Consider the following 17,776-nt stretch of genomic DNA (forward strand, 5'->3'; position numbering starts at 1 on the left):
TAGCACAGACACTTTTCAATTTTTAATGAATACCTTTTGTTGCAAAGGGTAGACAGATGCCAACACATTCAAAACCTTTCAATGTCATGTTGAATGCCTTGTGTGGAGTGCCTTTAACGTACAGCCGTCAAGTTAAGTCTCCCTGCTTAATTCCACAAACCCACCAAACCTGTTCTACAGGAATACAGCGTGAGAACTTCTGCTAACTAAAATAGACACACTGTTGTAACAGGTCATCTAATGTATACATTAGATGGCTATAGATATATGAAAAACAGTCAGATCTTCCTTACATGAGACAAAGGTATAGATAAAAAGAATGGAAATGTCGGAATTTTGCTGTGAGTAAAAAACTCCCAGTCATATCTTTCCACAGCTCAGTGTTGCAGGTGTTGCGTGACAAATGTCTGCTAGCCACACATTTCAGTAGAACTCCCTGGTATATATATAGGATACATAAGATATGTAATATTCTTCCAGTTGCTTAAAGTTCAGCTGCGTGGGTGTCTTTCTTAAACTGACAAACAGCAATGCTGCTCCAGGCAACAGGGTATCTCTGTCAGACAGTTAACACAGCTGCTGTAAGCCTGAGGACTTGTACCCCATAGTCACTGGAGTGTGGTGGGTCATCCCCTTCATGTTGTCTCTTCCATTTGTCATGCTAGTCAGGGATAGCCAGGCATGGCACAACAAAGATGGCAGCAAGCCAAGTCATTAGTAACACACATGTCTATAGCAGCACACATGTACTAGACATTGTTTGATAAATCGTAGAGATCTTTAGCTATGGCCTACATCTTCAAAGGGCCTATTGAAGTTGATGTATGTATCATGAACAGATCCTTAACTATAAATAGTCTTCTCCTGTCAGTTGCATAAGACTTTGATCTTTTGTCTCCTTTTACAAATGGAAGCAGAGAAGATCTAAGGGGCAAAACATATAGCTAGGGGCCCCCAGTTTATATAACTATACAGTGACATTAACATTCCCAAACATACAGTATGTATCAGGAAAAGCTTGGTAGCAAGATATATTTCCATATATTCGATGCATTGCATCAATTAGAGGAGTTGGTACATAGATCTTGATTATAAAAAAAAAAAAATCATCCTATATATGCAAATATTACATGTATGATCGCTGGTTTTCCACACTATTTTGCACAATTTGTATCAAATGTATGGAAGGACATACCCTTGTTAAGATAGGGTTTTCTAATTTGCCTGCTAATTTACTATTTTATTTTATGTTCTGGGAATATTAGCCACAGATATGCTCAACATAAGCCTGGCTCTTAAAAATACATGCCGTAAACCAGTACCAGTAGAAACATACCACAAAACAACATAACGACAGTCGACCCAACAAACAGGAAATGAGTTCTATTTCTCTATATTGACCATCCTCATCTTACCAAGACATATTTTTCAAACTCAAATTCTGTTTATCCAAGCCATACAAAATGAACATGTCACCAATATAGCTTAGGATGCACTTACACAGATAATTTCAATGCATTTTGTCAAGATCAGCAAAAATTTCCTATACTTAAATAATTTCAGTATTGTTACGTATACAGCAAAATGAAATCGAGATAAATATTCCCATTTGATATTCTTGTTCATTATATTTGTTTAACGATCAAACTGACCCTTTAGATTGTTAACTCACCTTAAATGATACCATATGTCCTAGACATGCAACTAGTATTTGTGCAGAATGTACAAATGCCACAAGATGACCCTGGATGAATTTTGTCATTTTATCATGGCTATCCGGCTTAATTGGGTTGGCACAAGGAACCACATCATTAGTGGATACACGTAAATCAATCTCGGGGGTCTGCCAGGAAAATCTAATGTAATACCATCAGCAAACAGGTCAGAGCCAGTAATTCTGGGGATCTGAAAGCTTCGTTACATTTCACGTCATAGTCACACTTGTTCTGTTTTCAGTAAAAATTATTTCGCCCATGGAAAATCCAACATCTCTATTTGAAGAAGCAGATCACCTCTATACTGAAACTACCACAAGTGAATGGACAAACATAGGACTGAAAATAGATCTATTGCGGGAAATTTTCATAAATTCCTAGAACAATTATTATAGTGCATTGACTCCGAAAAGGTTACTATATACTATAATATAGATAAGTCGCAGATCCTGATGTTTATTTTCCTGAAAATGTCCAAATAATTCTAGCCAATAATATAGCTATATACTACATAACATCAGTGATGTGTTTAGCACTGTATTCCAGGCTCTTTGAAGAACCATATTTATTCCACATTTTCAGTTGATGGTGATCTCAAGCTATGTGCATGCTGAATATATAACCTTGCTACAACACAAATTGTCATTGCCAAGGTCAGACAATATCCAACAAAGGCACAATGTGGGAGAATAAAAATTCCCTGCCCAAAGATACATACTGTAACACCTGCACAAAGGTTCTCCTTACCCTTCTACGATGAGAAAAACCCCTGAATGGGTGGAAGTGCCAGAGCTGCAGCGCATTTTCCATCCCGAGCACACCATGGGCCAGTCTATCTGTTACCAGTCGGGATAACCAGCACCATGTGGTGTGTGGCACGCTGCCCTGGATTAAATGTAGCCTCTCCTCTCAATCCTGCCTGGCACACAGTTCCACCTCACTGTCTCAGACAGAAGCAAGCCTACTGATCACTGCCCACACGATGAGGATGACATCAGTAAGGGAATGGGCTCAGTCCATCCACACCCTCCCGCCATCTCCACATGACTGCACAGGAAGCTGACACTGACAGCTGACAGGTAAACAAATCCCAGCAGGCATTGCAATCCAGATGGGGAGGCTTAACAACTCAGGCTGATTTTCTCTCCCAAAACCAGTAAACTGCCCATTTCTGCAACTTACCCGCTAGTCCCTGGGTGATTATCATAATTCCCACTGAGGTATAATCACATGGCCAGAAATGATATACGATCGGAAAGGAAGAGCACGTAAATGGCACGTATTCCACGCATTACCATGATCATGATTCAATTTATGTATATGTGTTAACAAAAAAACCTGTAATCAGATCATGGATTCTTTATTTCTTTGGCTTATCCATTTATGTTCAGGAGAACTGGCGAGGTTTTGCTTGGATAGATGACATTAAGTATCCCTAACAGAGGACTGTTCAGAGAAGTAATCCCCGGTTTGTTGAGCACATTCCATGGGCAGTGAACATCCCCAGTGCAAATTCTTTATCAAGAGTCTGGCCCAATTATCCAGCTGGATGTTGTGTTTTCGGCTCAGAGGCATCCACAGGCCTCAAAAGACCCCTTTTCTCTGACCTACCATCCTGCAGGCAGCCAGACAGTCTGTCTGTAATAGACTGACCCCATAGCCCAGCCCACCTTTGTGTATAAATACAAAACAAAAACATAAAAATTTTGTGTATAAATACAAAACAAAAACATAAAAATTTAAATATCTAACAGACATTCAAGCACTCTGTGAATTTTATTGTGATAAACAAGATTGGGCTATTTGGTGAAGTTAAATCAGGAATCGTCTAAGATTATAAATATAAATCTGATTTATAGAGGCAGTGTCTTATTAGTCTGTGTAACGCAAATTCCAATTAAATCAGGCAAATGCCTTATATATTGTTCTCAAAATTATTTTGTACCTTTAGTACCTACAAAATGAAATTTGATTGAATTGATCTTTCTTATATTTAAGTTTTAAATTATGAAATCTTTTCCTTCAGTTTCAGTTTATACAATTGTATCAAGTTCAGGTAACAGGTGGGCATTTGGAGCCCTGAATCCACTTGAGAGAAAACAGCACCAGTTCTATTCTGGTTATAGAATGTGATGTGCCAAGCTATTTCCACTCCCCATGGATAACAACTATTCTGTTTGGGAGGAAATTTAGTGTAAACAAACTCTTATATGTCTAGTAGAATTCTTGACCCTTAACCACATGCCTCTTCTATAATCACAAACAAGTCTTAAGTTTCTGGAAGCTCTTGAATACCAGCTGTAACACTAGTTCACCTTTATCCACCAGGTAACCCTTATCTACCAGTTTTTAAAAACAGTGTATTTAGGGATATCAAGTCGATGGACAGTGATTTAAAACTACAATATTGAAATACTGCAATTTCAAACCATTATCCATCGACTTGATATCCCTAAATACCTTTTTTAAAAACAACGTATCCATATGTAAACTAGCAAATTACAATCCGATGTTTGCCTTCTTCGTTTCCAAGCAGCAGAGTATCAACTTGTAGACGTGTTCCATCATGTTGAATACCAATGGGAGTTTAAGTAAGTGATCAATCAGACAAAGCTTCCACAAGACCTAACAGAGGGGGTTGTGTAAATAGTGCAGAGCAATGTTTTCTTCTTCTTGATAGTTTGAGCAAACATCTGTATCTTTCTGATTTCATGCCAAATACGTAACGTGAACTGAAAGAGTATCTTAAACCCTTGTCACATTATATCATGGGGTGAAAAAGAGAAAGCTGAGAAAAGGCATGACATCACAAGAACAGAAATCTAACCATAATGATAGTAATTATCACATAGATGATAATAGTTCTAACCCATGTCAACACCAACAATAATCACAATGAATAACAAGAAATAGCCCTAATTTCTAGGCTGATTTTCCTCTAAAGATGACGGTAGAAGCAAGAGATGATTATTTGCTACAAGCTGAAAAGAAAAAGGAAAGAAACCAAAGAAGAGTCTTTCAAATTAATGGAGGGTAATGTTCCTATGAAGGACGTCCCTGTATCTCAATTGGTAGCAGCCTCACAGTTAAGCTCTTAGCCTGGAATTCAAGGGGGTGCCTTATTATGTGTAGTGAAGCCCCCCACCCCCAAAAATATACTGCTCCTCAAACAGCAAGGAAACTTGCTATCTTATGCTGGCAAAAACAAACAAATGAAGATTCTAAATGATTTCCATTTGTGGTTCATTCATCTTTGATGCTTTGGGTTACCGCCCAATATTTCACCACAGACCATCATAATGATCCAATTATACCCAATTAGTGCTTAATAAATAATTCATGCACAAGATGTACATTTTTGGGCTAGGAATTAGAAAGCCTCAAAGGCTAAGACTTTGTCCTTGATCATTCAGGTCAGGAAAGAGCTGTACATTTTTTTCCAGATATATTCATATTGCCCTTAAATTTAAAAAATAAAACTGCAAATATATATAATATTCCTTGGTAGGTCACTTCAATGTCGAAAATCTGAATTCTAATTTAGCGTCAATTTCAACATTTAGAATAAATCATGTTGAAATTGACTTTCATGTCTTTAAATAGATGCAAAATTAAAGCTGAAAAGGCACAAGTCAATCAAAAAGCATGGATCTTTCTAGAACACAATGTCTTGATTCTGTGATAAATGCTGAAGTTATTGACATATTTGAAGTTAATGAAACTTCCTAAATTTCCAGTGTCTATCCGAAACTTGTGTCATTTCTGAATGTATAAGTTTTGGGTTAATAAGGATCACATGGTAAACCTAAGGATAGTCTGAGACACATGTTTATGTATCATTGTCACAGTCATAACTGACTGGATGGCTGTTCAGCACCACGGTAAGGGCGGCGGCATGCTTCTTTCTCCTTGCTCACAAAATCAGGCATTACTCAGGAATGTTGCAACATTTTGAACCCATGTTGTTGCACAAATGCACTGGATCAGCAGAGTAGAGAGGGGACCCCATCTCCGCAGGGAACGGCCATTATTCCATCAAATCCCCCAGGTTGTATCCAAGAAACAAACGTTAAAAACATCATATTTTATTCATACAATTAACTACTACGGAGGCGGGTGTGCCCGGTTTGCTGCACGCTCCCCTTTTCTTCTGCACAATTACAGAATTAGGCGGCAAAACAGGAGGCAAGGCCGTGGCACATCTGTGTGGATCACAATGGCATTGCGTGAGGTGTTCTAAGAGAAAATAGTACTAATACCAACAATATACGTTTATAACCTTGTCCATTCAAGTGAGTCACCATTCCAATGGTATGTTATCATTCTGTAAAAAAAATAACCAAACTCTTAAACTACCTCAACTGCATCTTACATTGATGTATTGTATAAGGTGTACATACATTATCAAAACATGAAGTCCATTGTTGGTTGTGTAGAATTTCATTTCAGGCCTACATCTATTTTGGCATCAACAACAACAGTTATATTCAGACAAAAAAATTAATGGGACAATCAATTTTGCACCACAATCCATTATGCTTTAAACATCTTTGAACAGAAAGAAACTTTTCCAAACATCAACCTTAGAGCCTCGCCTATTCATTTATGAATGTGAGAAGTTCATGCATATTTACATTATCAACAATACCATTGTATGAACCAAAATGTCAGTGTTCTAATTTTACATATGGCATTATCAATCATCTCATCTTTATATGATATAATCAATCATTGCCTGGCAAACATATCTTGCACATATACATATACACTGTTTCTCTCAAACACACACAGACACACACACACAGACACACACACAGACACACACACAAACACACACACACACACGAGAATGCTCAAGTCTTCGTCTCTCTTTAATAGTATCTTATATACTTTAGAAGGCTGAGGGTGATACAGAGCCTCCTAGCAGATTTACTTTGAAGTGCATTTAAACATGTAGGCGAAAGAATCAGTAACTGAAGGTAATGCAAAGAGCAGAACAATGGTACGAAATGCCAACATGATGTTTCTAATATTTACTTAGGTAGCTTACATAGTAGCTTATCTAATCCAGCAGTTCAATTTGCCCCTTTGCTGGACTGAGTAACCTTGAAACCCTTTGTCTGAGGCAGTCATTGAATCTTGCTAAAAATAAACCCTTCCCACAAAGAACAAAAGCAACTTCTGTGACATGGTAAACCTACATGTAGTCCATACACATTCATGTGTTTGTCCACACAACAAATTGGCTGTGGATGCTAGTTTATTTTGGATATCATTACTTTTAATTTTTTTTCTAAAGATAGCATCTGATTATTAGAACAGTAGGGAGTAAAATGGTAGTTTTACAAATGGCCCAGGTAACTCAAAGTGTGCCTTCTTTAATTTAATGATGGCTTTTCAAAGATTTGAAAGTTTTGAACTATGTACTGGTTACCTTCAATTTGGAAACTGGAAAATGTATTGCATATAAGCCTTGAACTGCAACTTGATGCTCAAAAGTAGAAATTCACACATTTAGATTTACACATTTTAAAAAAAACACAACAAAACTCTTTCTTTCAAGGTATTTCTGCCATGAATTCCGTAACTATGGAGATATATGACTTTAATCAAAGTTGATCAGATTTTCCGAAGTGCCATTGTCGTGGATTCGTGTTTTGTAAAATGCACCAGTACATGTATTACAAAACACACACATGTGCATGTATATGTCCAAAGACGATTGGTTATCGTGACTGAACCTTGAAGCCAGCTTAACTGGAAACAATGTGTTTAGGTGGATGTGGCTGAACTTGTAAGGACTTAACGGAACATTTGCGTGTGACGCCTGACAAACCAGGATGTGTTCAGCAGGCAGACGCAACGTTGGCGACACTAAATACTGCAGCCTAGCAACACGAGTGGCACCAAACACATGGCAGCCAGGCACTGCAACCGTTTTTCAGCACTGGGAGGGTTGCTTTCAAAAGGTGTTGTCTTTTGTTAAGTACTGAACTAAATACACATGATTATGCTGCCAGGTAATATCAGTCGGATACAAGACACTTGGTGTCCAACATCTTCAAATGCTTGTCTTTTGACAAGTTGGTTTAACTTGGACAGATAAAAATCTGACAGAATAAATGTACAACTGCTGCTAATCCTTGAGTATTAGATACGGAACTGTCTTGTTCACTTGTAAAAGATCAACACCAGTTAATGGAAATATATGTGCCCATTTTATGGTACAGGCTCTCAACAAAGTTGAGACGATGATATGGCAGTTGAACACTGAGAGGGTATTTGGGTAGGAGTCACCAACCACCGGAGCCTAGGCTTCACACTTATAGTCACCTGTGAGTAAGGAACAAAGGCAGCGGACATCCAATATGATCTACAATATACTGCCATTATTGTTGCCGTTACTCGATACCCTCACGAAATCGCTGTGTTGTACCCAAAACACGGTCACCTAAAAAGTCAATGAGGTGTCAAAGCAAAGCCCTCTTCACAAAAACATGGTGTGATTAGCTCGAACACGGACACGTTGAAGATGCCTTCCATCTGTGTTCCTTAGTTTATGATATAAATGACAAATCTTGCAAACCAAAGGAGCAAATTTGGACAACAAACTTTTAATAAGAGCATGGCAGCTTCCTTTTTAACTCGACACTCAGTCTCACTTATCCAAGAATGAGTAATGATCGTTAAATGGAAAACCTACTTAATGGGAACTTGTAGCGTACAACGACATTGTTCGTAGGAAATTGACCTATCCATGGGAGGCTGCATTCGCTACTTCGGTGTCCTCTGCGGTTCATTCATGTCAATGGTGGTGGTTATGTAGCAGGATATGGACACAACATACACACCAAAATGGCTATTTCGTGTTGTCACAAATAACAAAACAGGTGAAACCAATAGCTTTGCTTGGGATGAAGGTACCAATCTGTATTTTATTTCAGACACCCTTCTATGACATTGCAACAATGCAAAACACCTTCTAACCAGTATGATGCTAAGATCTCATCATATCTATGTTTTTTTTTAAAATCAGGAAAACATGGAATATCTACCTTTCATTTTTCAACTTCTTGATGAATGTAATGTAACATGTAAGCTGGAAGGGAAGGGAATGAATGGTTTGTATATGTCGTTTCTTTTACAGTGAGTGTATATAAAAATGATATTTTTTGACTTTCCAATATCTTTCCAACTGGTTTGAACAGTTAGTTCTCAAGAAAACCAGTCTTTTCTTAACAATCATTTACATGGCAGGAAGGAATTAGGAAACAATTTATTCATACAGGTTATCTAAATCCCTAATACCAATTTTTGACCTTTTGAAGTCAGCACTCTTCCGGCCAATATAGCTTTACAATATAGCGAACTGGGGTAACCACGATCAACAGACCAAAACAGATACCATGGTGGTATAGCAGGGGGTAATATAATATAATGTAATGAGTGATTGGACGCGAACAGTTTTTACAATATCCACTTACAGTAAGTTATACAAATTACCCCGGTGCTAACAAATATGGGGTGAGTCTTGGGTCAGCAAAGTTATGATGCTTTCTCTGTCATTCTTAAGACAAAGACACAAGGATAAATGATCGACATAACTATTGAATACAAAAAGACCTGTAGGTTTTCTCTTAAGGACAAACTAAGTGATTATGATAATCAAAAAATTGACAGCATAAATGCCATCTAATGAAAGTAAATAATAATGTATCGTATATGGATGTTTATCCCAATTTTAACAAAAATAGTTTCAAGTTTAATACTTTGGTAGCAGTAGGAGACAAACTTCATAATGCTATGACAGCTTAATTTATTTTTATCTCCCCATCTAAATGTTTTGTACAGTACTGTTTAAGTCTGACCTTTACATGAAAAAGTGAACTAGATGATTATAGAGAGTGGCTTGTTCACTGTAAATATTCACAAGACATGACAGGTGCCAAAAATATTAATGTACTTTACATACAATTTAACATGTAACCAGGTCAGTCTCCAGGAGTAGGCAAGCTGTAGCTGTGTTGTTGGTGTCATTACCGTTTTGTGACTTGTTACGAACAAGAGATTGGAGACCTCATATCATATTCTAATTCATATTTATGCGAATGACTTTCACATCTGCATGATCTATGCTTGGTTTTGTAAACCTTAACTAACTTACTCAGGTCAAAATGTTGACAATCCAATCATGAAAAAAATTATGGCACTTTTGCATTAATTATGCACATCAGGAACTTCTATAGATTCTATAGATACTAAGTTAGCATAGGCTAGCATAAACACTAGATATTAGCAAAGATTCAGATACTCCATGATACCAAACTAACAACAAAATGTGTCTTTGTATGTTGGAAGTATAATGCATAACAGTGACAACCACTCATCACACAGGTTCCTAAATAACTTTCCTGCATTTTAATGGCATTTTGTCTGTAACCATCATGCCAGGGTTGCTCAGTATATACGATGGTAACAAATTGGAAGGCACTTTGGTATTGAGTGTATCAATGGTTTATTCAAACATACATATACATACATACATGGATATACTAAAACAACGTTGCAGCCTTTCATACAATGCTGTAAAACTGGCTGAATTAAGTTAGTTTTAGTCTTAAAAGCATCTTAATATATACAATATAACATATTTAACAATAATTGCTGCACACAAAGGCTTACATGAGCAGTAATCAAGATTCCATGTAGTAGTCATGTGACTATAAACATGCTATAAATCAGTATTTAAGAGTGTGGACAAGTATGGAATAGCACTGTTTCTGTACCTATCATGTCTGGCAAAAGGTATGCTAAGCTCGAGCCCTCGTTTTAAGTCTCTGTTGTGAACTTCATTACGGGTAGCTGGCAACCAGCTTCGAAAAATGGGTGAATTAAACATGGATTTCGCGAACTTAAGACATAGAAATTCTCTTCTTGCTTTTAAAGTGTTCATATTTAGCCTACATAGAGCTTCGGTATAACAAGTATATTCGCTGCCCAGAATGATTCTTAGCGCACGCTTTTGTATGCGTTCTAATGCATCCGATTGTTGACATGTTAAACCTGGATGCCATACTGGGGCCGCATATTCCATGATAGGTCGGACATATAATAGGTAAATCTCACAGAGATCTTCAGTGCAGACACCAAAGCGTTTTAGTTTTTTAAGCAAAAAAAGGCGACAGCTTCCTTTTTTTATAATGACGTTAGTATGTTTTCCCCATTTCAAGTCCGCAGACATCCAGATACCTAGTATACAGGCATCTTCAGTGTACTCCAAGGCTTTGCCATTCAGTAATAACACAGGGGGTAGAGGGGGATCCTTCATGAAGGAAATACACATTAATTTGCACTTATCATCGTTCAATGTCATACGGTTTTCGGATGACCATGTATCTAGTTGGTTAATTGTTGTCTGCATTGAGCTCTCTTCACTGAATAATCTACTCTCTTTTAACGACAGATCATCAACATACTTCCATCTATCCAGAAAAAATTGCATTGCATCATTCACATATACTAGAAACAGGATCGGCCCTAGTTTTGTCCCCTGTGGGACACCAGAGGCAATTTTTTCCCAACTGGAAATAACGCCTCGGTACCGGACACATTGTGTACGCTCAGTCAGAAAATCACAAAGCCATGGTAAAATACAAGTACGCACACCACATGTTAACAATTTACGGATTAAGATAGTATGATCAATTCTATCAAACGCTTTGCTAAAATCAGTCAGCAAAACAGTGTGGATGCTTTTAGGAGTCTCAGCACCGCGAAGAATTGAATCAATCATACTAATCAAGTAGTGGACAGATGAGCGCCCTTTTCTACTGCCATATTGATTTGGATCCAGAATTTTGTCAATGTCTTGGAAAATCCATTTTGAAATGAACGATTCAAACGTTTTCATAAAAACAGAAGTAAGTGATATTGGTCTTAGATGCTCTACTGACGCCGGGACTTTCTTTGGAATTGGGGCAATAATGGCTTCTTTCCATTGTTTGGGAACACGTCCCTCTTCCAATGAGCAGTTGAAAATATGGGCAAGAATTTCACTAAATTCGACAGCAAATGTTTTGACAATTTTCGGGGAAATGTTATCAGGGCCGCAACTTTTCCTGGCATCAAGGCGCTTCAAGATTTCATGAACCTCATATGAATGTATATGCGGAGGTTTGGAAGGAGAAGGCAGGTAAGATGGCAATGACTCAAGATCAAGGCATGGAAGTTCGTTAACAATGTCAGAAAAGTGATGATTGATTACATTAGCAATATCATTGTCAGTCAGAGGAGTGCTGCTGGGCACAGACACTGATACGCTCCGCTTGGAATTTAGTATGTTGCGTAGACACACGTGCCACCTGGCCGGATTCTCCTTCTTTAACACATGGATCTTACAAACATAATATCTTTTCCTTGCCTCAATACACAGTCGATTTACACTGTTTCTTAGCTTTCTATACAATGCCATATTGCCAGAGTGAAAAGCTTGCTGTCTCTTCTTAATAAGTGATTTGATATGGGGAGTAATCCATTCCTTATCAGTATTGTGTTTAACGACAGATTTCATAGGGAAATGATGGTCTATTCTACTTTGGAGAGTTTTATAGAAAATATTAGCTTTAGTTTGGATGTCGTGGGCATCAAAAACTTCAATCCACGGGTGGGAGGAAATCCACCGTCCAAAAGAGCGGACCTCGGAGTCCTTAAAAGGGCGAATTTTTGACCTCGTTTTCGTATTGATAGCTTTGTAGTCACTGGGAAACCATAACACAGTATTGTGGTCGCTCATTCCTAAGGGCTCCTCAATCCTAGGAATTTGGTAAAATGGCTTCAAATTGGTAATAATTAAATCAAGAATGGCTTCTCCCCTAGTAGGCTGTCTGACCAGCTGTTTTAGCTGGGCTCCATTAAGAATATTGCTAATATCACATCTATTAAAATCTCCTAAAACACAAATTCCTGCAAGTGGGTACCTAGTATTAATCTTATCAATGCTATCAATAATATGTCTACGTAACAATTCTTGGCTGGGTGACGCCGGAGGATTATAAACAGCACAAATGGCAATATTTGCAATGGAACGTGGTAGCCAAAAGGGCTTAGCCCATACCCACAGACATTCAAGTTCTGTAGGTATTTCTATGAAGTCTATGATCTCAGCATGTATGGAATCCTTAACATATATAGCAACACCCCCACCACGGCTTTCCTTACGACATATAGAGAAAAGGTTAAAGCCATCAATATGTGTACATTCCGGAGGGTGTTCATGAGTAAACCAAGTTTCAGAAATTACGGCTATATCAATCCCATAACTATTCAAAGAATCAGACAAATCATCCATCTTATTCAACAATGATCGAGCATTACTAAGCAAAAAAGATGGAGCAGTACAGCAGAGATGGAGCATTACAGCAGGCCCCGAGTGTCTATACTTGATGATATCTATTTCTGTCATTGCATTTTTAGTTTTAAAGTGATATTTGATTCATAAGTTAAAGATATTTCCAGAACTCCCTTTGCCTTTCTAATTCACAATCATCAGCATCACAGCCACTGCCATGGTCAACAACCTGGAGCACTGATTGTTGTTGATTTGCATATTATTGGTGGGTTACCAGGCAGAACTCTACTGACGTCAATATCCAAGACAAATTAGCCACATGAATCATTTGAACAGTTTGCTTTCCACTTGAAGCTGTCACATCCAAAAATCCAATTTATTTCTACAGGACAAACATACATTTTACCATTACTTTCAGCTTTTTGGCCATAAGAATTGTACACATGTATTTCTTGGTCCTTTTGTTTAAAAACTGGAAAAGCAATTTGAAAACAGTGTCTGATTGAGAGGAATTACTAAATCTATATCTTTTAGTTTTACAGGAATTCCAAAAGTTGGTGCCTAATGGTCGTTCTTCAATTTGGGATTAAAGCTAGAGGTCCTGTCCAGCCTGGATGCCAGACTGTTACCAGAGCCTATAGCCCAACTCCTCGGCTCAGGGGCCAACATGCCCAGAGAATGTTCTACAGCAGGCCCCGAGTTAGACCCTGATATTACTTAGTGAGATTGTCCCGGAGTCTGGGTGGTGCTCAAGTATATCAATGAACCCATCACACTTGTCGATAAGAATAGGGGTTTTCTCTGGTGTAATTTGAACTCCATCATACTACCAGCTTCAGTAGACTCTGGAAGGAGGTTGTTTTACCTTTTCCAGCAGGAAATACATGGAAGAGAGTGGCTTACCTAGGCTCCTCAGAACTGATGTTAGTGAGAAATCTTTGGATCAGGAAAGACTTAGAATCATGTCCTTTGAAAATCTTCATGTTGAGAAAAATCACACCAACTGGCGCAAGTAGGAGAGGTAATCAACAGTCGGAGCAAAGTCATGAAAACTGCCGACTTTTCATCCAGAGGAAAGGAGAGTAGCCCCTTCTCTCTTAGGTCTCACTCCAAATGCGTTCTCTGACCGGATGTGTCCAGAGGTGGGAAATGTCTGTACCCTTGACAATTCTACCTTAACCTTTCGCTACAAATGAATGCATAATGAGCTACAACAATACATCTCTGTCATCTGCTATGAACTGCCTGACAGTGTAAACAAAACTTGAGATTAATTGATTTGAACCATTAAATTTATCTGTTTATTTTCCGTGACTACCATAGGTGCATGGCGTGCAACTGTAATCCCAGGTTTTGTTTCATGACCAAGAATGGACGGCGAAGGATACCCGCTTACGTAACAAGTAACACACAGTCAGCTTTAATGACTATTTATCATTGATGACTGCATTAAATCTTTGTTGACAATACTGCATGCGTGTAACTGCCATATACGTTTACTACTGCTAAGTTCTGTCAACAGAACTAAAATTAACAAAACAGTCTTAGCTAACTTTTGTATTATAAGACACTGAAAAAAAGTGGAATAATTTTTTCCATGGACTTTTATTGGAAGTATGATTGATTTTAGAATAATTGACATGCCAAGAACTACATGTCATCTATTGTTCTGTTTTTTCAAAAGTATTCTTTCCACCCAAGTGTGCTTCACTAGGTCAGTGGGAAAAAGTCTGACTTCTTTGTATGGCTAAGAACACAGTGTTCAAAGAGGCATATTCTTTTCTTTTATCAAGTGATTCAGTTACTAAGGCAGTTGCAGGAATTTCATAACACCATTGTAAAGGTTTATACATAGGTGCGCAGTGTTTAATTGATGTTTGTACAAACTTGTAACCAAATTTCAATGTAATCATAAGGCAAGATTGATTTTCAAGTTCAATAAACTGTCAAATAGTTTGACTGTGAATAAATTACAGCATGGAATGTATACTTTATGACATACATGTTGTAAAAATGTTTAAGACTACTAAAAACAATAGGAAATCCATAAACATCTTTTGAAAGGGATCCTTGGAAACCGAACAATGAAGTTAGAATTTATCAAACACACAGGTACGTGAAAGGTCAAAGATTTTTCTATTATCTGCAGTGAATACCATGGTGGGTGAGGTATACCCAGCCTGAATGGTACTTAATGGGCTTGTTTATGGGTTCCTGTATTGTTATATACTCCACATTGCCACATGAACTCCACTATTATTTATAGACATTTATCAGACATTACTCATTTTATGATCATAGTAATAACTGAGACTGCTTTGAACAGTAAATAGCCAGAGTTGTGTAAAAAAAATGCAAAGTTCCACAAAATAAACTACTATTTGTGAAAAAAAAAAAACAGCAAAAAAAGTACAATATACTCAAACTTAAAGTCAAACTTTCAGAACATTCAAAGTCAAAGACTATGAGTATAAGTATGACTGTGTCACGTAATCTGTTAAAACACCCTAGTGACAATGCCTGTACAGCAAAGTGCCACTAGAATATTGCACACTAATTAGTAAATTACTGGATAATGTGCAATGTACACATGAGGCATCATTTTTCATCAACTTCCTGACAGCAACTTTGACCAGTCGGGTCAGTTTGGAAGAATATATCAACCCAAGATGACAATAACTGACAAGCTAAGAATAATACAGTGGGGAGAAATATGCACACTGAAATAACAGTGATACCAGCCCAACAAAAAAGGGAAAATTTTGGAATGACATTAGTTATGTCTCCAAACCACTTGTTGAAATAGGGGCTGATTTCAGATTACATGTCTTGTTTGCGACTGTTAACACACCATTGGGCACAACAAACCAGTTTTGTACACTTATATATGTACAAGCTGCAGAAGAAAAACTGATGGATTTGATCCATTTCACACACAGGGATGGACCTCTAGTCTTTTCAATAAGCTCCAGGTGTGATTCTCCTCAAATTTGGGACCTCTGACTTAATGTCCTACAGTTCCTACCCTATAGGACGTCCTTAACCAAAGCCAAGTATGCATTTTCCCAAGTGAGGAAATAGGTGTTAAGTGCATTTCCCAAGAACACAGCACTGGGGCCCGCTAGGGATTCAAACCCAGAACATTTAGATTCCAAGTCACCAACCCTATCACAAAACACCTTGGCACATTCCTGCTGTTAGTCTGTGCCACACCCATTAACAAATCAAAACCAAGACACCCTTGTCTAATGTAATCCTCTCTTGAATTGATGGGGATTAAAATGAGTGCTTGGGCAACTTTTCCACAAAGCTGCCAAAACAAACATATTTCTGTAGAACAATAGGAAGTTAGCAACAGGACATTATCCGCATGGTCTCTTATCTAGGACAACAGCTGTGTGGTTTTGTATCACTCAAGACACAGTTGCAGCTGTGGAGTATATACAAAACAGTTCAATCAACACATTGGATGCATACAGACAAAGAATAGTTAAGTTTGACAATGAAATAGTTCTAATAGATGGGTGAACTTTTAGACCCTATGTGCAATTTTAGTATACTTCCAACAAATGTCTCTGGGTCAATGTTTCTGTGCCAATACATGAATAGTACCACCAAACTTTCGTCATTAATCATGACCCCTTCTGACAGTTCTTTTCTTTCTTTGATGCTCTAATTCTAAAGCAAGGAATGTTGTGTTTTTCTGGCCGAGTAAGACTATTATAATGTTTGGAATACTGGGAGGTAATGTATCTATTTCATAAAAAATCTTAAAAGAAGAAGTTGTGTTATGCTTATTTGAATGAGCCATAATTGTTATAGGCAAAATTTGTTGTATTGAAACAACTTTGAGTAATCCACAATTTTTTCCATACCTCCTTCAGGACTATCAAAACACCTTTTCTACTCAGCAGTAAAGTGACCAGGAAGCTTGTTATGTTATACATGTAGCACCAGCATGTTGATAGATGTTGTGATTTTATAGGCTCCTTCAGGACTATCAAAACTTGTCAAACAAACAAACAATACAAGTGACCAGGAAGCTTGTTATGTTATACATGTAGCACCAGCATGTTGATAGATGTTGGGATTTTATAGGTCTTGGTGTAGATATGGGTGGCCTTGTCAAACAAACAAACAATACGAGTTGCACCTGCAAAGTTGAAATGATACACATGGCCTAGATTCCAGCTGAGAACCATCAAAGGCTGGCCTACTTCACACCTGTGCTCAATGGAAGTACCACAGGCTTATGCCAACCTCCACCATACTGTTGTACTGTTGCACAGGTAATAACACAACAAGGTGCACAGCTAAGCTTATAAGCCTGCCTTGACCTAGTTCACACTGGCTTATGTTGAAATGCTTGATTCTGAGTATTATAACATAGATGCCAGTCTTTGCATCTTTTCCTCCTAAGACAACAAAACGTCGCTGGCCTAGATTCAAGGGTCAAATGTTCTTTTCTTGCACCTAAAGAACATAAACATGCATCCATTATGCCCCAAATTAAAAGAGGCCTGTAACACTATTTCTTTACTTTCTTTAGATCTGCAAAGAATGTATGGCTAGGTACAGAATGGTCACATTTCATGAAGTTGATTAAGAAGCTTCTGTTAGAAACACCTGTGGTGACTATGAAAGACCAATGTTATGGTTCTAAGAACGATACTACCCCATAACTTTGCAATGTTATTTTTGGCCGAAAGGGCTG

At 37.8% G+C, this 17,776-nt stretch overlaps 1 protein-coding gene across 2 annotated transcripts in view; it reads right to left on the reverse strand.

Annotated features, from left to right (window-relative positions):
• Positions 1-17,776, reverse strand: part of LOC118410982 (protein FAM149B1-like) — a 37,313-nt gene that overhangs the window by 14,886 nt on the left and 4,651 nt on the right. Inside the window, exon 1 of one of the 2 annotated variants that reach the window (XM_035812970.1) lies at positions 2,463-2,765. The exons of the other annotated variant lie outside the window; for it this stretch is intronic. Within the exon in view, the coding sequence (XP_035668863.1) occupies positions 2,463-2,539 (77 nt within the window). The 5' untranslated portion in view covers positions 2,540-2,765. Of the gene's footprint in view, positions 1-2,462; positions 2,766-17,776 lie in introns of those variants that run through there. 2 annotated transcript variants of the gene reach the window in all.

Source organism: Branchiostoma floridae, chromosome 3 (assembly GCF_000003815.2).
Source record: "Branchiostoma floridae strain S238N-H82 chromosome 3, Bfl_VNyyK, whole genome shotgun sequence".
NCBI lineage: Eukaryota > Metazoa > Chordata > Leptocardii > Amphioxiformes > Branchiostomatidae > Branchiostoma > Branchiostoma floridae.